This window comes from Styela clava, chromosome 2 (assembly GCF_964204865.1).
Source record: "Styela clava chromosome 2, kaStyClav1.hap1.2, whole genome shotgun sequence".
Taxonomy (NCBI): domain Eukaryota; kingdom Metazoa; phylum Chordata; class Ascidiacea; order Stolidobranchia; family Styelidae; genus Styela; species Styela clava.
Window position 1 is genome coordinate 11,016,153 of NC_135251.1, and position 22,040 is coordinate 11,038,192.

At 35.9% G+C, this 22,040-nt stretch overlaps 1 protein-coding gene across 1 annotated transcript; it reads left to right on the top strand.

The window, feature by feature from the left end:
- Positions 1 to 9,901: 9,901 nt before the first annotated feature.
- On the top strand, positions 9,902 to 15,577 carry LOC120336143 (uncharacterized). The gene is made up of 6 exons (XM_039403751.2): positions 9,902 to 10,079; positions 10,404 to 10,622; positions 11,407 to 11,610; positions 12,146 to 12,451; positions 13,471 to 13,624; positions 14,681 to 15,577. Exons 1-6 carry the CDS (start codon positions 10,034 to 10,036, stop codon positions 14,838 to 14,840), a joined length of 1,089 nt encoding a protein of 362 aa, XP_039259685.2. The 5' UTR covers positions 9,902 to 10,033; the 3' UTR covers positions 14,841 to 15,577.
- Positions 15,578 to 22,040: the final 6,463 nt, after the last annotated feature.

Below are 22,040 nucleotides of genomic sequence, written 5' to 3' on the forward strand. Positions count from 1 at the left end.
TAGAGTATAGCTAATAGAATAGAGATAATAACAATATTTTTAGCCTTATACTAATCCAACGGTGAAAAAGTCAGGGATTGAATTTGAGGATGTCTTCATGCAATTGAGATCACTTAGGGCAGTGGTTTTAAACTCTTTGTATTGTGACGCCCTCCAAAAAAGATGCTCAAGTTGCGACTCTCCGCGAAAAACGTCTTGATATCTTTCATTAAAAGAATTTTTTTGCAGAGTTTTATTTCGAAACGAACAAACAAAACATAACGAAAGTCAGTGAAATCTCATTTCATGGGATGTATGTACTTGCTTCTTTTTACAAATGTCATTGAACCTTGGGGTGAATTGTGAAAGAGTCGCACGCATTCCGCTTTCAACATTTGCTCGAGGGCGATATTTAGTCTAGAATACGGCCATTGTAGAAATTCACATAAATACAAAGTCGCAAAGGGAGTGCGTAACGCTTTTTTAACCAGGGAGGAATAATCTTTATCCAAGGAAATCCAAGAGATCGCATACCAAAGTGGCACCGTAATGCCTCATTTGGGACGACAAAATTCAATGTTAAAACTCTCCTTTTTGATGATATTAGTAATGTGAGTTTCAGTATTACTTAACTCGTTATCAAATAAACTTGTACTAATTGAACAAATGTACTGATTTGAATGCGGCTTTATCTGAAATTTACCGGCTCCTGATGAATGGCCTCCGCAGCTCTTCACATTGCAGTGATCTGTTTTGTATTTGCCCAAATTTACTTCTGATTGAGCGGCGTTATCTGGTCTAGTGAAAATTTTTATTCAAAATAATACATTTCCCAAAGACACCAAACTCTTGCGCTGTTGTGTGCAATATATTTGCAAAATTTACGGTTTATGATATAAATATGTCTTTGCCTGCATCTGCTGTCTAAAGAGAGCGATATGATGGGCGTTATACATTTTCGTTATGATTTTCTGATTTATTTTCAATGCATGAAAGCGCGCATTACTGAACGATAAAAATTGCCCACTACTCTCTTGAAATATATATCAAATAATATGGTATTTGCCTCTTAACAAAGGACAAGTTTCAGTGATATTCAAGAGCGTTGTCCTCGCAGATTGTGGTTGCTAGATGATAAATGTCATGGGCGTTATAATGTAGGTGTTGATGGCAGGAAATGATAGATATACTATTACATTCCAATTTTTAGTGGGTCAGCGGAGTTCAACTTGAGAAGTTATCCAGGCTCAAATATTATATAATATGCAGCTAGGTCAGTAAAAAAGGATGTAATATAGTAAATATAAACGCATAGCTATTCTAGTGTAATCGGTTACAATTCAATTTGCGGGAAAAAACACTCGACACGACACGAAAACACAATATTATTATTTCAATGTCGTTTTGCTTTATTTACCTTAACACACATATACATACATTAAACAGTTCAAATACATCAAAATAAAACTAAAATTGAAATGCCTATCAATTATGAAAAAAATAATTCAATATTACCTGCCTGACAATGTTTATTCAACTTTGAATAACCTGAACCATACAACAAATTCAAAATCCTAATAACAGTGTACAAAACAAGATTATGTTTCGTTGAAACGACCTGTCAGAACAGACGCAATAATTCACCCAGAGAAAACAAATCCACTTGAAAGGATATATTTAATCACGATCAACATGAGCTTATCACTTAAGCCTAAAACTTTAGAGACCATAATAAAACGCAATTCTAGAAACGCAACGCCGAATTTATTGCACCACAAATCAATATGGATAAATAATCATCGAAAATGCTCAATAATACGAGCTTCACTCTGCGTAATATTGATTATTTTACACCTTCCGAATTTAAGTAAAAATCTTCACAAATAAATTATGAATAAAATATATAAATTTGCTCAAGCAAACTTTATTATCGTTGTCTAGGTCAGGGGTGTACAACCTGCGGCTCGCGTACCGAATGCCATCCACAAGGGGATATTGTGTGGCCCGCAAAACGAGTTTTTAATATAGTTAAATCTGGAACGTGCAAGTATTGAGCAAAGTCTATACCTGGGTGCAATTTATTATCTACTGTATGCCTATCGTCACAATGCCGCAACAACTAGTTTGTGCGAAGCGAACAACACATGTCATAAGGTGCCAGAAACCAAAATTTTTGTGAAGCAACTGCTAAAAAACCTATGTTAAATAAATCTACGGCCCGCGGTTTCGAACAGTTATCTGTATAGGGCCCTCCTGTATTGTGGTTGTAAACCCCTGATATAGGTCATCGCCAGGTTGTTGTATAAAACTTGCGATTTTGTTTAAGTCTTAATAACTATCGTTTCTCATTCAATAAAACAATTCATAACACTTTTCTCAAATCAAGGCCCTTCAACCGAAAATGAAAATTTTATTGATAGATATCAGAAAGCGCTACTGAGGTGCTGTGAGTTTTATAGATACTGATCCTCGCAACAGAGATGACAATAAGTAGAGGTTGGTGTGATACTTCAAACCAACCAAATGAACAATTGCTCAAAGCAAGGCCTTTCAAATCTGAAAGTTAAATAGGCTAAGTTTCTAATTTAATCTAATCTTCTAAGTTTCTACTGCAGAATAACATAACTAGCAGTTTAAAATATAAACAACCCTGATCCTAGACATTTAACCAAGCCGACTAATGACAACAGCAGTATGAGACCAACGGCAAACGAACTGAGTTTAAAATTAACCTAGCTTAGCTTTGCGCGCTGGTTTCAAGGAAATAATTAGATTTGCCTGAAATGCTAATTTATTCGTCTTTGAATAAAACAAATGCTTTTACTGAGCTAGACGTAATATGACCTATTTCCTTATTGTCTCTCGCCTTTCAATACTACAACTGCTGGCTGTCAAACGCGGGCAGTGTTACGCACGTTATACGACTTGAAGGTTTCATGCCGGGTACTTATCTTAACCTATATCCTGTACGTACTTGCGTATTCTGCTAAAAAAGGCTTATTGTGTTTATTAGCAAATGCAATCTCAAGCGAAGGTCGCCCACGGTCGGTATGAATTATCATGTCAAAATAGTGTTATTTCAATTTGTTTAAACTTAAACAATTATTACAAATGCGTTCAAAATATGCAAATTGGTAACAAATTTATATTGTAATAATCTGTTCCGTCTAGTTACTAAACTCTAGTATCTTTTATGATAATTTGCGACATTTTTCAATTTCAACATATAGACTGATTGTTTTTGAAGCGGGGATGATCGAACTCCTCCATTCATACATTTGCGAAATCATGGGGGTTTGCGATACTGAGGCACTAGCCGCATATATGAACGGTTTACATAGTTCGGTAACCAAGTGTCTTTTTGGGTCTAGAACCTTATTTACAGACATAAAGTTGTTGTTTTCCGCGATTATTCATGTTATGATTATCACGAGTCATTTCCACTTGTGTGGGGTTTTACAATCCTTGAGCGTTTGTTACAGCGTTAAATACATACTACATGCGTAAGTGGGCGCTCCGGAATATTTGGTATATTCATACCAAGATGACGCACAACCTGAACAACCCTCTTTTTTTTTCTTTTTTTTTTTTGTATATATTTATTAATATATAAAACATAGTTGATCGGTACATCTACAACATTATTAATCACTAATCATGAACAATACACAATTCATCATATAAGATAATCAGTAATTGCATCATAAAATTTTCCGTTTTTGATCATGTTTCTTTATTTTGCCATTTTTATATGCAATAATCCGTTCAATTTCCCTCACTTCATACAGATATGAGGTAAAAACATTAAAAAGCGGTTTCTTTTTCTGTATCTTACAACGATATAGATAAACCCGGGCAGCAAGAAGTATACAGTTACACAATTTGTTATAAAAATTACAAACATATCCCAACATGCAGTCTCTCTTCGAAAAGTTAAAATTAATCTCTGTTTTTGAGTATATCCACATGTTTAGAGTTTCCCAAAACTGTTGAACAACTATACAATCATAGAAAAGGTGGCTGATAGTTTCAACATTGGAATGACAGAATTCACATGACTCTGATGGAACAAGTTTAAATTTGTACAATCTATCGTTTAGTACTATGGCACCATGGAACATTTTTACATGAAAAGATTGCAATTTGGTTTCAATAGTACAATAAAAGATATCCATATACAATTTATTCCAATTAAAATCACTCTCTAAAATAATAAGATCTGCCCATTTTTTTCTTGATTTATCAGGGGATATAAATTTAATCAGGTTCAACCTTTCATAGATACTTTTATTTACTTTTTCTGATTCGAATGTTTCAGAAATAAAATGAGTTCAATTCTCTTCAGGGTCACTTAATACACTAAAATCAATACAGTTTCCAATATTGCATAACCAATCGTCAGGTAAAACTCCAGTGATGCGATAATAATTTACATACTCTACATCACTATATTGCATGTCATATTTTTCAGTCAACTCTCTATAAGTAAACAGAATACCCGCATTTGATAAGTGTCTTACTGCTTTTATACCATGTTCATACCAAGATTTGATAAAAAATTGTTTTCTGGCATAAGAAATACTTTTGTTGTACCATATAGGTTGGTCAAAAATTGACATTTTCCAATCAAAAAGCACATTTTTACAGAAATACCAGTTTTTAAATACATTTCGAATGGACGAACTCTCTCGCCGCTCGTTAGTCCATATGGGATTCTCAACGCTATTAAGTCTAGCACATGGTAACCTACTGTTAATATCGCTCTTAGCTGTTTATTGACGTAATGCCCTGATATGAGAGAAGCGATAAAACCTTCCAGCCGTGACGCAAAGTGCGAATCGTATAAATAGCGTGGATTTCAAAATCGCCTGTCAGACGTCTGAAAATGTCGACTCAGCTCAGACAGAAAATACTCCTTTATAACGACTTATTATTGCTTTAGCATGTATTTTCAGTCATACTAACTATCCCTGATCATTCCTGGCGCTGTGTTGTTTTGATAAATATGATTTCGACTGCTCCATAGTTGGCAGAGGTATGGAGATTTTTTGTATGTAAAAAAAACGTAAAATTAATGGTAATTTTAACGCGTGAATGCGCGTATGAGATTGTTTACGTCGTTCTACGCGCATTTCCGTCGAAAAAATTTAATTTTTTTGCATTGGGGGTGGTCTGTGCAGTAATAATAAGAGCTGTGACGTCATCAGTATCGGTAATTTGACCTTGAACTTGACAATACTGTAAATACAATTGTGAATTTCAGAGTAATAACCATTTATGCTATAATAGTCGTTTCGGTATTGTTATGTTAGGAAAAACTTGACGAAAACGTTGAAGAAAAAACTAATTAATTAGGAATTAATTATTAACCCTCTACTGTACACAGAATATCTCAAAGTCCAATTTTTTTTTTAGAAATTTTTGAAATTTTTTTGCAAAATTTTTTTTTTGAGGAGTGTGTTTTAAAGATATATTGCTGAATAGAACTCTAGCAGACGCTTTCAAAAAGCCATGATTGAAGCTTAAGGGCTTAATGGTTGACAAAAAAAAATAAGTTTAAAAATACCCATAAAATGGTCAGGGATTAGAGCGGTCGGAAGGTTAAAGGTAACTGAACAACCCTCACCTGGTACACATACTATGTTCAGATTGTGCGCCATCTTGGTACGAATACTTCGGGAGCACCCGTGAGTGAGTATAACACGTTGCTGCTGCAATTAGGAGTATCTCAAAGAAACAAGGCTTGCGTGGTGTAAAGTCGTTCTTGGCTCGTTGCTTGGCGATGTAAAAAAAAGATGATACGGCTACGAGTACATAAACGAAGCAATCAAATTTCTGAGCCAATTGTTGAGAATAAATGAATTTTTAACTTAGATTCTTTCCTCAAACTTCCAATAACTCTCAGCACTTGTCACCTGATGCTCCAGATCAGCAGTTCTCAAACTTTGGGTGTTATGGAGCCCATGATGAGGTTGACTATTACCACAATTAATTTATAAGAATAAACACACAAAAAACATATTGCTCCTTATCGATTAATGTTCTTAAGTAAATAAAATTACTTTATGTAATGACTCGGATCAGTCAAAATCAGTCAAATCAGTATCAGAATATTTCAAGGAGCCCCTAGGTTTCTCCCGCGGAGTCCTGGGGATCCGACGAGGACGATTTGCTCTGTGGCGAACCACTACCTCTCACGCGTTTACACGGTTAACATTCCATTGATCAATTTTGTTTGTTACACCTGCATGTATATGGTGTCGAAGAAAGCCGTAACAAACCGGCGATTACTTTTCGTCCATGATTATCACCCAGGGTATTCAAAACTGTGAACACGTTTTCACAAGGCTAGCAAGATGGGCCCGCAACACCTAACTCCCTGCAAACGTTCTTCTTCTGAATCATTTCCGCTCTACAAAATGGTCTTGACGCCATCTTACGTTATTATTAAAAAAATACATATATGACATAAAATTCAAGTAAATTCACTGGTGATCTGAGTCCAATGCCTTTGTTCCATACTTCTAAAAATTGACATGGGTAAACCACGGCCCGAGGGCCAAATCCGGCTCGTTTGGTGATTCAATCTGGTCCGCCTGACTCTGCCACAACCAAACCAAATTTCAATGTTTTAGCTAAAAAATAGCTCAAGGAATTTGTTGAGATTGCGATTAAATTTAGTTTTGGCACGATGCTAATTTTTTTCCACTTTTGCTTTTGTAATATTGTTCATAAAAGCTAACGTTTTACGTCACACTTACATGGCTCGCCAGTCTAGGTGGGCCAAATTTTTGGCCCGCGATTTAAAAACCTTGCCCACCCCTGTTCTAAAATGTCTAATGTTTCGTTGCCTATACTAATGAAATGGCAGTCAATGCAAACTTGTAGTTGATGTTGAATTTGATTTGATTCGGAAACAATAGTTCATGCCATACTTAATAATCGGTTATTATTAGCGAAACTCTAATCTCATCAGTCATCGGAATTACGTGATCTGAAAATGAAAATAACGAAAACTGTAAGTACGAAACAAGTATGGGCATTCGCTAACGTGAGTGTACACCGAAATTATAGCTATAGCGTCATTGCATCACAGAACATTTACTCCATCTGATGCATCGCACGGCTATGCCTTTAATTTAACCATCTGGGATTTTTGTTGCTATCACTGGCGCACTTGTCCTATTTATATATGGTGGCCCAAAAGTAGGTATACAGTTATCAAAAGTAGGGTTTAGGTCCAAAAGTAGGTTTGTAGTTCTCATTTAGGCACTTTTAAAGTTCAAGAATGCTAGCTATATCGTAGACAATCTGTTTAATCTCTAAGTGCTCAAAATGTCCTCCTCCAACTTTGCAACAATCTTCACACCTGTCCAAAACACTCTGACATATTTCAATCTTCATCTATTTCTCTGAATGCGTCATGAATGTAACCTTTTAATTTATTTATTGTTTTGGGATTCTTTTCATACACCTTATTCTTTACAACACCCCAAAAAAAGAAATCCATTGGTGTCAGATCAGGTGAGCGTGGTGACCATTCAATGCTTCATATTTTATTCATCTTCATTTCTTTAATACAGTATCCATTTTTTTGCTCTTCATTTAAATTATTCGACATTAACCTTCAAATAAAATAAAGATTTACAAAATGTATTACCTTCTAAGCAGCTAGAAAATTAATGTGAAATTCACACTAGATTTATTATCTAAAAAAATAAGCAATTTTTGTGGTACTTAACAAGTAACATAAAGTGAACTGCAAGCAGCTTCAAAGCATAAAAAATAGGTTAATAACTGTATACCTACTTTTGGGCTACCCTGTATATATATATTCAGAAGCAATCGATAAACGCATTTAAAAATTATATTCTCCTAAGTATCAGACAGCCATTTTGTGATTGTTCGTCACGTCACGATATATTAGGCTTTACTTATTTGATAACATAATCGGTAAACGCAAGCTAAGGCATTCGAGCCCATATGGTTTATTAGTGCAATTGTAGTCACAACCATACTACAGGATGGGGATGATATTCAGTTAGGCAGTAGTTTATTTTATCACATGCCGAAATTACACATTAGATAAACATAATTAAGAAAGAAAATGCATTTCAGTGTGAAGGTAAACACGATAAACCACTGATGGTTATCGAGCAGCGTCACCTATTTCAGTTTTCCTCTGTGTATAGCAGCGGTTCCCAAACTATGGGTCGCGACCCACTGGTGGGTCGCAAAATGAATCTTAGTGGGTCATGAAAAGATGTAGAAAGCTTTGGTTAATTATACTGGTTATTAGGATCGGTGGCGACTCGAATACGTAAATCTTCAAAAAAACAAAAGAAATTAAATTGAATTTAAATTATAATCCTTGAAAGTTTCCTTTTTTCGATCTTCTCAAAGGAACAAAAATTTACTACTGTACAGCACTTCTTATCGTGTTTCCCCGAAGTTTAGACAGGATTTAAATTTATTTTCTTTTGAAGAATAACACTATGTTTTTTTTGGAAGAGGTCTTTTGCGTTCATTTATCAAAAATAAAATTACATTGTAGAAAATCACAAGATATTTTACTAAACATTATATAAAAACCGACATCCATTGTTTTTATTTGTATTTCCTATACAAAAATCAAGTGACAAATATCATAATTGTGATATCACACAATCTTAAATAGTGGTGTGATCTTCACCTTACCTCAGGCCAATGAACCTTTTCTCTCCCACACATTTTAAAATTTTTTTAAGGGTAGGGTTTAATTAAAATCATTTTGAAAATTCAAATTATTATCTTATTTTCAGGCCAGGTCTTATTTTCGAGAAAACACGGTAGTTTTGCGATGATTAGCCATTGCCGTGTTCTGTGTTAAGTCATAAAAAGTTAAATGGGTCGCCATAAGCTGTGGTAATAAATAGTGGGTCCCAACTCTAAAATGTTTGGGAACCACTGGTGTATAGTATATTCGAACCTCATACCACAAAAAGATGAAAATCAAATTGCTTCTATTTGGTCTATGTTATGATCTATGTAACTACATTACAAGGCAAAATCCTGAATTCAATTTTGATAAAGTTATATTTATGTATAAATCTTGTTAGCGAATTAAAATTCATCAATAAAAGACAGAATAACAAAACAGCCAGACAAAGGCGATGATAGAATTCATGAGAATAATAACAGGTAGTTTTTGGAAGAAACATATATTAGACGAGAAGCATGTGTGACTCAGTCTCATTCAGTAATCGAATCCTGATCTGCGTTGAATTGCATATTTCACTCAAATTTTAAAATTAGAGCTTATCTGAAATCATTCTAAATCCTTTTAATATCATTTGGAGATTTATATCTTTTGATGAAGTAATAGTCGAAAACTTCACAAACATGTTTATTTATCAATATATTTAAAGTAAATTTTAAAAATATTTAGTAAAAGACATTTAAATTAGGTGAGAAAGATTAATTCAGTGGTTACTAAGCTTTTCTTGTTAAATTGCTCATTTATCTAATTTTAGAACTTCTTATTCATCCCTCAATTTACATGATAACTACCTAAATTATAATAAAATCTTAGCAAGTATTGTACGCAGATCGTACTTTTGTGAAGTTAAAGTAGTTCATGTGTGTATAAATAAGCCTAATAGTAGTTATAATTATAGAGTAATAAAGAATGGTAGTAGTTGTACCACAGCACACAATTCATCCCCAAGAATGACAGAATTTCCAAATAAGGATAAATTCCTCACCGATTGGGAAACGCTGGCTTAATCATTCTCTGATGTTAAAATGATTTCAAATAATGGCGCTTTCGAGAGTTCTGCATTTTTTTATACAGCGCCCACGTAGGTTTGTTACGTATTATTCCTATATCACCAAGACGTGAACTTAAAGTTAGTATTATATTCTAGATATCGAAATACTCAATCTGAATTACACGTAACCACGCATTAGTAAAAAAACACTGCCGGAATTTGCTATCGAAACTGGGTTTAATTGAAGACATCAACACGAAGATAGGTCATTATTCTTGGAAACTTCCTATTAAATTCTAAGAAATATGAGCTTACCAACATTGATTTTGTTCCTGGTCATTTATTCTTCAGGTGAGAATTGCAAATGTTCGTTACGTTTATTTTCTTGTTGTTAAATTAAGCTATAGTTTCGAATGTCTGTTGACTAATTAAGCAAAGTCTGCTATCGTGTGATACTTATAAATATGGCGTTGATTGCTCAAAGCTGATAATGATTACGCATGGTAGGCTTGGGCGCTGATGTTCAAAATATCCCAATGCTGGAATTGATATTGTTGATTTATTGAAGTCTCAAAATTTAAATTTAAATTCTTTGACAAAAACACTTCAAATTTTAATTATTTTTAAATTCAAGTAAATTTGTTGGAATGATATCACGGTGCATATATTTTTTAGGTGTGAGAGGAAAATATTGTTACTCAATAACTCCACAACAGCTGGAAGGGACAGAAGGAGAGATATCGTACAGTGGCTCCTCCAAATCAGATTATTGCACATGGCTGCTGCCCATGAACTACAACAACGGCTTCATCTTAACGTTGCAAATTATTGAAATTACGATGGAAGATTCAAATTTGGATTGTACTGGAAATATCATTTTACCTGGTGGGAAAGGTAGAACGCCCATTTTTCAGATTTAAAAGCAGTTAATTTCTTACATCTTCAGTAAGGTATCTCGACAATAACAAATCACTTATTCGAGCGCCTAGAATGATTGCTATTCTTGCTGGCTAGCAAAACCCCAAAAAGTTCGAACAACTGCAAGCGCTCTTAGCATTATGCCATTGCACCTAAGAATGTAAATTTCTCAGAAATGACCGAGCAGATCGTCATTACAATAGCGTAAATTAAATATGAATAATACTGCACTTCTTTTAGGAATGGTTTAATATACAAATTTTTCGAGTTAGAAGGTTTAGCCTTTTCAGCATAATCAAAACTACAAAAACTGGTTTGACTACATTTTTGTTTGTACATTTGTCTTGCATTATGCGGATAAAGCCAGTGAAATGTTAACCGAAGAATAGTTTTCTACCGCGTGTTCTGGAACAAAAGTGTAAATTTCTCACTTAGGATTGAAAGATCTGAATCTCTGTTTCAATCGGTGCGGAGAGGCGAATGAACTTATCTCAGAAATTTCCTTAGTTTTCTTCATGCAATGACAACCATAACATCATATGGAGCATCTGAAACAATTAATTGGTTTACTATTTCAATACCCGGCGAGGACTGGCAACCGGACAACAGCGACTGGTTTGCCATGTGCGGCTTTCCTCTCTCTCGCTCTCTCTCTCTCGATGTTTATGGAATCATATCCAAATCGTGGTTTGCAGTTCAGCGTTGGCATTAATAACTGGAATTGAAATTACTATATATACAAGTAAACTTTACGTTTCAGACGGAGAGGCAACCTGTGGAAAGTCTTGTCGTTACTATAAGCCAAGCAATCAAATATTGAAATGCCAAAATGGAAATCCGAATCTAGGCATTTGCAAAATTTATGAAGCAACTGAAATGCCTACTAATGTAGAATTCAATGCTTTCACAAATGTTACGAAGTCATTTAAAATGAAGTATAAGTACGTACAATGTGAAAATACAGGTTGGTGAAGAATATTACGTTTCTCGAATAGTTGAACCTGGGTCAAATTTTTGCAGAGTCATAATTATTTATGATTATATTGAGAAAATTTGATTAGAGCTATAATATAAGTTATATATTGTGAATAGATTATAACATCGTATATACTAAGTATTGCGTTTATTGGAAACTACATATTTCCAATAAGAAAACATTCCCATTTCTTGGACGTTTTTAACATTAGGCAGCATATTTACGAGACTGGTGTAAAATGGCCACATAAATTATCCTTCGACGACGAGCTGATCTGAAAAAAGACTCCTTCGTATACTATGCCCAGAGTGAGTCACCGTGTATTCTGTCAATGCGTCACGCCATCGCTCTAAGCTTTTGTTCAAGAAGCCGAAAGTAGAGAGGCAATAAGATGTTAGGAAAACCCTAAATTTCAATCTTCTTGTTAGGCATGGTCCCCTATACCTATCACCAACAAGTATTTTGCGGATATATACAAAGCTTTTTCTCCAATTTTAATTAAAATAGATGTTTTTATTTCAAGTAATCTCTATTAGAATACCACCGGATTCTGCATCCCGTCTACCTGACACACCTCCTCCAGAATTTCAACCCTTCAGCAGTCTAAGGCCAATTCACAGTCGGAAAACTACAACTACAACACCAACGACGTCTATATCGACTAGGACAACATTGCGAACTATGTCAGCAGTGAAAACAACGCCGCAGACGACCAGAAAATTTACATCGAGGTTACGAATTGATACCGAATTGAAAACGATCACTTTCTCGCCTTCTTTCACTATTGATGAACAAACAACTACTTTGTTTGGAAACTCAATAACTTCAGGTATATTGTAAGCAAGCGATATGGCGTCATGATTTTCGCATTCTTAGTAATTTTTTTTGAGTTACAAACGAGGTAATTGAGTATCAATATTCTTGATCACTGCAGAGAGAAATTCTCTAATATACGCTGCGCATTCTTACCGGTTGCTTGAGAAAACTGCGCTTGCTGAAAAAATATTCTAACAGCCGTCACGGAATAATGGGTTCTCATAGTCAGTAAAAGAGTTTTTCATTACTTAAAAAAAATAAAAGAGTAAAATTTTGGGTCAAATACTGGGTCCTGTAGAAGCCAAGTAAATTTGATGAAAAATATATCGAAGATATGGACTGTTGTTGTTGGATAAATGTCATCGCTCAGTGTGTCTTCTTGATTATCTATGCCTATTTGCTGTACTGTATTTCTGTTTATAGTTAACTTCCCTTGCAGTTTTGCAGATTGGCAAGCACCAAAAGCCTCAGAAGGGCATTCGATAAAAAATAATACAATGATGTTATAAATATCAACAAAATTGAACGCATAATGTAAACAAAAGAAAAAACATTGCGATAGTTCAGGGTCAAATCGTTAGATTTAGCTTTTTTGACATTGCAGATTGCACAACCCTGGTCAAAATCCACCATCTCAACAGGGTTGATAAATTGGGTAGCCGAACTTGAAGATTCGGTTGCTTCAAAAATTGGTAGCTTGTCACATTTTATGAGATATCAATCGGTACAACATCGGTACAGAAGTTGTGTCCCTGACACTGACTAACGAACTACACATGAATCCAATTTGATAGAAACGTCAGTTTAATGAAAACAAACAATAACGCCGCTTGGCAAGCGAACTTAGAACAGAGTATCAATTTACTAATGTCACACGAGGTTTTAGAAAATGATGCAATAGAAAACCACTAGTGGAAACATAAAATATATGTAATTTCAATACACAACAACAGGACCTTAATCGGAGGTAACAAATAAGCGTTATATAATGAGGGCCTGAAATATATCCATTCTCTTATATTTCAATAACAGACAAGAGGAAAATTCGAACTGGTGTTGCTGGTACTAACGATGCACAATTTGAGGAAAATTCAACCACGCAGTTCTTTCCGTTTGTCATCGTTATCATTGTATTAAGTATTCTGATAATACTAGCAGGAATCATTTTAATCTTTGGATATTTCAAGTAAGTATGTATATATATAAGTAAGCATTCTGTAATTACTGGTACGGGTACTGTCCTAACACCCGCGCATGACTACTCGTTTCGCCGTGAAGTCTGAGTTGTATTTTCAAACTCCCCAGAGTCGAGTCGAAAGTTGGAATTTCAGACTTTCAAGGGCGATAAGAAGTTTTCGAAAAAAAACAACTTGAAAAGCGTTTTTAACATTTTATTTAACTCTTTAAACTCTAACGTCTTTGAGCGAAGTTACTCTCTGCGTATCGGTAGGACAATGAAATAATTCGAAATATTGGTTATCTTAAACGTTTGACCAATATTGGGTGGCGTATTGACGGATATCTCCTCAAGCGAGAGAAAATGTCTATTGTGCAGTCGGAAAGGTGGTTCATTTTGTCAAAAAGTATGAAGTTGATTTTAAATTTAATTGTAATTTTTTCTTTTTGTATCGAGGGCCGGGAAGTCTGAGTTTGGCATTTTCTTACTAGAGTCGTATTTTCAAACCTCCAGAGTCGTAGTCGGAATTCTGATTTCTCCGCAGTCAAAAGTTGAAAGTTCAGGCTTTCAATAGGGAAAAGATGTTTTCAAAAAAAACTTAAAAAGCGTTCTTAAAATTGTATTTGAGAAGGTTTGCATGCGCCAAAATTTTTGTTATCAAACTCGGAGTTTGGTACTAGAGTCGTGAGTTTTTGGAAAAAAACGCCGCTATCATGGACTGCAACATCCCAGCTAAATAGTATATATCAATTCATGGCGCTGCATGCAGCTGAGCGCAAAAATGGCAACCGCAATGATAGCAAAACAGTATTCAAACCAGTTGTTAAAATTATAGTACCGAATGTCATATGCATTTTTGCCGAGTGCAATGCTCAAATACATGGTTACGAAAGATGTATACTATGGTCGCCACAATGCTAGCAAAACTCCAACAACCAAATGTTAAAAGAATTATACCGTAGTGAAACAATCTTACAGAATATCGTATAAAGGCGGCCTTGATTAAATATTTTGTAATGTAGCTGATTTATCCTACGATATTAAAGGTGTAATTGATCCCAACAGGTTTGTCAGAAGCCATCGTGTTCACGAGACAGAATTCACGACTAACAGAGTGGCAGAATACACGAATACAACATTCGCAATCGAATCCAGGACCAACGGTACTGCAACTTCGAAGAAGCTTCCTGAAACCGTCAATAATGTATTATACGAATCATATTGATTGTACATAGAGTGCTACCGTGAAAAAAATGTTTGCATCTCGCAAACAAACGAAAGTTATACAGACAGTTTTGTACTTTATCGCTGCATCAAAGACCCGGCCAATATCCTGATATTTCTTTAAGTTTCAAACCATTTTAATAACAGTTCGTTTTGATATTACTTCTTTACTAAGCCTGCCCCATTGTTATTTCTAACTACTAAACTCCAGTGTTAGGAAGAATACTCTAAACCAGCGGTTCTCAAATTGTGTAAGCCTGTTAAATTTGTCAAGTCTCGCGTTCCACCTCAAAAATAACTAGCTAACGATAAGCTACAAATAACAGATAATAAGGCGAAAGCATGTTTTATTCAAAAACACGTTGAAAATATGAGTACATAATGAAGACATGTAAATATCCAACATAAGGCGGGCAAGACCAAATATAACAAATATTTTTATTTTAAAGTAGCTTCACGCCCCTTCTAAAAATTGTCGCGGCCGCCCTTGTGGGGCGCGCCACACCGTTTGGGAATCACAGCACAAAAATGAACCCTGAGTTGCAAGTCCAGTCGAGAGTGTCAACTGAATAAAATACCCATTGTGATTCGTTGAGTACGAGTCATTTAATATAGATGATCAGAGTCTTTGAAGGCCCTGTCAGACATGATTTAGCAGTCTGTCAGTATTTTCTTTTTTCACATGAGGAAAGTACACATTTTACATACAGCATCAAGAAAATGATAAAAAAAAATGCATTTTAGTGTAAATAAAGACGCGATAAACCAGTAATCGTGTCTAACGTTAGATAATAATGTGAGGAAAAAAAGTCAAACATAAAATAAGACTTTAATTGCGTTTAACTAATGAGAATATAGAAAACCGATTACTGCCGTAGTGTGTGTACCAGGTTAGGGTTAGGTAATAATTTTATTCCGATTTTCCTTATTTTGGTTCTATTACGAGATTGGGGACTGTCTGTGTTAGCCAAGTGAATATAACCCACGTCCATAATTTTCAGTCTCTTTACACAACCTGATGTAAAGTACGCGAACAAAATTAGTGACTTCCATATTGGGACACATACGTTTGGAGCGCCCTCAGTTTTGCTTCAATCGTTCATGTTTCGTTAATTATTCCATGAGGAAATAAAATTCAGATTCTATTCGAGAGATGCGTTTCTGCTTATTAAAATGTATTTTCTTAAAGAAAATCTCTCTAAAAATTGACAAACCATGCGAAAAAATCCATTTCGATGTTTGGAAGTACATACGTGTGCGGACAATTAGTTTTAAAAATGAACATTATAAAGAACAAAAAGAAAAGAACTATAGTTCCTATAGGACTAGTGATTTCCATTTAGAAAATGTTCCAATCTTACCTTCCTTCAGTGTGCCGCCGATGTCGAAAAGCTATCGAGCGTGATATAGCGACAAGAGTCAAGACAGTGTCACATTAGATGTCATTTCTATTTTTTTTTTGTTTTAATAGGACGACTGAGCTGAGTTCACGAATTGTCGCAGTTTTTGCGCGCTGTTTCGTTTTTTTAAATTTAAAAAATATGTGCGGCCCGCCAAGACTTGAAACCTTTAATTTTGGCCCGCGAGCGACAAAAGGTTGCCGACTCCTGGCGTTGCTGATGATTGGTTACGGCTTCCACCACTATCAAGTCCATGAATCAAAAACAAATAAATGGCTGATTAATTTTATGGACTGGTAACTTAACTGGAGGCCGTGGTATATGATGAGGAATCGAAAATGAATTTACTGAAGATCGTTATGATGTATTTTGGTGCAGGCAAATACCCGGCGATTATTGAGGAGGTAGAACCCTCGAAATCATTTCATTTTCGATCTCTGATATGGTGGAAAAGGGGTTTTCAGCCGTGACACTATTGCTATCAAAACAACAAAATCACCTTTCCCGCGTTCTGGGTTCGGACCACCCTGGGCTATCTAGTAGTTGCAGGCACAAAAATGTTGGATATTGTTTCTATGACAAGCGTTGTTCCCACAAACTAGCTGTTAAGCCATTGTAAAGCCATAGGAATAGACAAATTAGACTCAGGTATAGGCTTCGCAACGCAAAGGGATTGGAATTACTCGCACGTAACAAATTAAATTAAAATGAAGACTTTTTTCGCAGGCGCACATCATTCAAAATTGACACTTCTCTGCGGGCCCCGTAACATAAGTTTCCACTGAGGGCCTCATTTGTTCCGCACGTTGCACATAACCCTAATGTAGCGCGGGGTTATTGCGGACAATGACACTCGAGTGTGACAGCACCTCCACAGATATATATGGAGTAGATTGGAGGTGAAGCAATGTGCAACACCCCTTCCCCCACGCATAAAAAAGAACTAGCCTGAAAATAAGACCTAGCGTAAACTTTTAAAATGATTTTAACAAAAGTTATCCCCTTGGGATAAGACCTAGCCGCTGGTGCGAATTTTTTTTCAAACTAGTTGATAGCAAGAAATCTTTTTTACACGCTTTAAATGATTGATAATAATCTATGTTTAGCGATTATTTGAAATAAAAATGTGTTGTTTATGAGTAAATGAATATAGGTTTTCATATTTTGTATATTTGAAAATATCGTAATTTTTACTTTGTAATTTGATTTTGTATAAATGAAAATAAAAGACTTCCCCCCAAAATAACCCCCAGTGTTTTTTTTTCAAAAGAAAAATAAAATAAGACCCGGTCTTATTTTCGTGGAAACACGACATATGAGGTACAACAAGAATAAGTATATTTATTAATTCCAATGTACCTCTTGCATTATATAAAGTACAATGAGGATTCAACAAAAAATAGACAGGACTATTTAATTTGAGGGCTGTAGATCAAGTCGAGTATTATCCAGATAAACACTGGTTCCCAACCGGGGCTCTTGGCCCACCAAAGGACAACAGGGAGTGGGAGGGGGGGGGGGGGCACCATGCCGGACGCAAAATTGATCCAACGTTTCCTTTTACCTAAAAAACAACTCCGTTCTTCCTAGTTTCATTGATTGGTAAGGTTATTTGACAGGGTGTTTTCCTTCTTCTGAGCATGAATTGTTTGAACAAAATGGGATTTGGAATCTTCCAATCAAATTAACATCATTATAAATACCACTGGAATGATAAACAGGGGGCCATGAGTGCTAAAATTCTTAGGAAGTAGTGCCACGAGCCATAAAAGGCTGAGAACCACTGCACCCGAGGAATGTTAAAAGAGCGACTTGGAAATTCAACTTGACTGGTAAGATGAGATCAGGAGCTTTCTATGTTTTTAGGTTGGAAAGTCGCATGAGATGCCTCAGTTGGGTCTTGGGGTAGATTATTCCAAATAAAACACCTTTGCATTTCAACGATTTTCGGGGTTTTGTTAAAGAGAAGCGAGGTACAAAGAAATTACTCTATGTTGAGGAACGAGTGTTATGTCCATGTACTAAACTAAGTGTGACAAAGTGATGGTCAAAAGCTATAGGCAATTGATTGTTTTCAAATTGCATAATCCTACAAAATTTCTAGCTCATGAACGTCAAGTAAATTTAGCAATATATGCTTGTGATACAAATTGTTTAAGTTTGATTGTAAAGGTGCCTATTAAAGAATTCTCACGGCCATATTTTGGTAAACCTCTAACTCAATACATGTTTGTCTGAGCTGTAGAGCCCAATACATAAATGACATACTGACATGACATGCAAGACCGGAAAAGCGTGAAATAAACAGTTCACATGGTAGAATCCTGTATATCAGGGGTGGGCAATCTTTAATACAGGAGGGCCAGGTAGGAATAACCGAGTAAAAACGAGGGCCGCACCTTTATGTAATATAGGATATCTAGTAGTTGCAGACACAAAAATGTTAGTTATTGATTTTATGACATGCGTTGTTTGAACAAACTGTTAAGGCATTGTAAAGTCATACGCATATGTAAATTGGACTCAGGTATAGACTTCGAGACGCAGAGGGATGGAACTTTCCCCGAGCATCGACTTCCTTGTTTACTTCGTGACATTGGCCAATCAGTAAGATGCACAAAGTGACGTAACAATGCTCGCTTTTCGCATCCGCTCAGAAACTCTCACTCAGACAGGTTTTCAAGCGTGGTCGTAAACATTACCTCGTTTTCGCGTTTTTGAACTCTATTCGTTAGTTTTCAGTTGTGTTTCGGAAACCTTAATATGGATCCGATAGTTCAATGATTACTCTGTCTTCCTAGGAGTTTTAATTTAATTGCAGTAATAAAAAATTAGTATGGAAATAGCTGTGATAGACTAGTCTAAAATTCTTTACCGGTACTTTTAAAAAACAGATTGTTGTATGCGATGAATCATAATGATGGTTTGAAACACATAGTCCATTTCACAAGCGCCAACTCGCAGAAGCACTCTTAAAATAGCCTCGAAAATTTTGCAATGGTAATGTATAGGAAGAATTTTTCGGGGGTCAAAGGTTGGGGAAAGGTCCATTGGAATTACTCGCACGCACATTTTAAATATACCTTGAAACCTACTGATTACGCGCATATGTAATAAAACGAAGTAATTATTCAACTGTCTAGTACTTTTGCAAGATGTCATGTCCAAACTGAGACCACGGTAGGTTGGGTAAATTGTATGATCATCTTGGTAGACTGAAAAATCATCCTTAGGTGCTTCGATCAATAAATGCTGTATTTGAATCTTATTTTGATCAAAATTGAACTGAGATATATATTTCAGGGAAAATTTCCGAGTGGCTTTGAATCAAGATGAGAATTTTTGATTAGTAATAGAATGTGCTGCGTATCACGTAGGGTTCTGCCTACGAATTTTTCACTTGTATCATCCAGACGTATCGTTTAGACCAGAGGTGTGCAACCTTTATTACGGGAGGGCTAGATACAGACAGTAGTAGTTGAATATATTACAGCGAAACATCTTTTAAATTCACTATCGGTTCTGTGCAAAATAAACTGTGGAAACCGCTACGTAAACAAGAGAGCAATGCTCAAATATATGGACACGCAGAACAATTCCCCAAAAATCATATGCGGTGACCAACGACTAACATACCGGCGGTGATTTACCAGTACCTGTATCGGGGTATCGGGACGGTACAGGGACTGTCATAGATATTTTAGGTCCTGTGACAATTGAAACATCAGTTGAAATATCTCGTGATATGAGTCAATTATGTACCGTATTATCGGATCAGGTACCGAACCACAGTCAAACATTTCACATAAAAACGTTACTAAATAACATGCGTCAACTTAACACCAGCCGAATCGGGGCACAATTTTTGGTACAGTGACTGTCATAGCCGTTTAGGGCTGATGGACAATTCGACTACATGGACAACTCACCAGGCCTATAGGGTGGTGTAGCCAGTCTGCGGACAATTTCATTCAAACCGCTATAAAACAAAAACCAATATATCTAACCCGTTAATTTTTTCACCGTGGGTGCATTGGCGGCATTTATTCTACACGCTAAACCTCGTATTAACTTTCCACGACAAAGGGTTAAAGCTATACAAATCCCCAAAGTACGGCACTCGAAAGACGTATTTGCGACCGAACGACCAGTGTGCGACCACGGATTTCAAGCCTTGATCATCGTTTCTGCTGCGTTGAGACTATCGCATACGCAGCCATACAGCAATCAAACAGACAAAACACGGTGGTCGCAAATTGGTTGACAAAGATATTATCGGCGTATTAGGATAGGATTTACATATTTATCCCGGGGGAGAGAAGTAAGATGGTTAACACAACTCTACCCACCTGCCAAGTTTCATCTTTTTATCTCTTATATTTGTATGGATTTTCAAGCTTTTGACAGCTACGAGTTAGATCAGTGTCACCGCGCTGTGTTACGGTACCAGAACTACTCTATCTTTAGAAATTCATGTCTTGTGACAGCGTGAAAACATTGGGCTTCTAATTGCATTTCTGACCGTCATATATTTCAAGAACACGATTATTTCGAACAAAACTCGTTAAATTATAAACAAAGCACCACATCACAGCAATCAAACAGACGAAAACACGGTGGCCGCAAATTGGTTGACAAAGATATTATCGACGTATCGGAAATGCACACCCCCTATTCCCCCTCCTTCAAATGTAGAAACGCAAAACTTTCAAATATGGTTAAAAGAAACACAACTCTACCCACCTGCCAAGTTTTATCTTTTTATTTCTCATATTTGTATGGATTTTCAAGCTTTTGACAGCTACGAGTTAGTTCAGTGTCACCGCGCTGTGTTACGGTACCAGAACTTCTCTATCTTTAGAAGGTCCTGTCTTGTGACAGCGTGAATTGAAATTGCAAGATGGTCCGTTGGACACAAAATGGCGTCCGATATCCGCAGAACGTTTAGTGACGTCATAGCAAACAAAAACAAATCTTACAGAGCTAACAGAAATATTTGAAATAAATAAAAGTAATAGCCTTCTGGAGAAAAATTTCATCTTCAACCACTGAAAATTTCAAAGCAATTAGTCCAGTATTCAAAGAGAAAAGCGACTTTTTAAAAACGTGTCAAAGAACAAGAACAACAACAACAACAACATAATATTGAAACGATCGTTATGTCCACTACGTGTCCAAAAACTCCTTTCCCCTTTTTTTTAATCTTTAACAGCATTGGTACGGAAGGGAGTGTGAGATATAGCACCGAGTTGTTAAATATCCCACGGACTAGTGATCGCCATCGTAGTATACATTTGAGACAGACAATCATACGGCGCCTAAAGAGTATAGAACGTGACGTAAATCGTAGTGTGTATTCAACTTTTGGTACTGTTGTAGTATGTATACCAAGCAAGGATTAGGTCATAATTTAATTTCGATTTTTCCTATTTTAGTTCTATTACGAGTTCGGGACTGTCTGTGTTGGTCGAGTGAATATACCCGCTGCCCATAGGTTTCAGTCCATTAAACAACTTGAGGTAAAATAGACGAACAAAATTAGTTACCTCCATATTAGTACACATATTTCTGGAGCGCCCAACTTTGAGTTTGATTGAAGCTTGTAGAATAGAATAATTAAGTTTGCTATCAGTTTAATTTCGTTTGATAACGACGTAGAAAGTTTTTGTATTTGCTGGATGTTCTTAAAATTATAAACTTCAGAGCACTGTATTATAAAGGGTCATTAGGTATCTGAAATGTATAGACGGAATCGTTTTTTTCTTTACGAGTCAAGGATTCAAATATCTATTCCGGGGGAA

Coding starts and splice junctions, on each gene's coding strand:
- LOC120336143 (XM_039403751.2), top strand. CDS start 10,034: ATGAGCTTACCAACATTGATTTTGTTCCTGGTCATTTATTCTTCAG. Junction 10,623..11,406: donor CATTTTACCTGGTGGGAAAG/GTAGAACGCCCA, acceptor TTTACGTTTCAG/ACGGAGAGGCAACCTGTGGA. Junction 13,625..14,680: donor TTAATCTTTGGATATTTCAA/GTAAGTATGTAT, acceptor TGATCCCAACAG/GTTTGTCAGAAGCCATCGTG.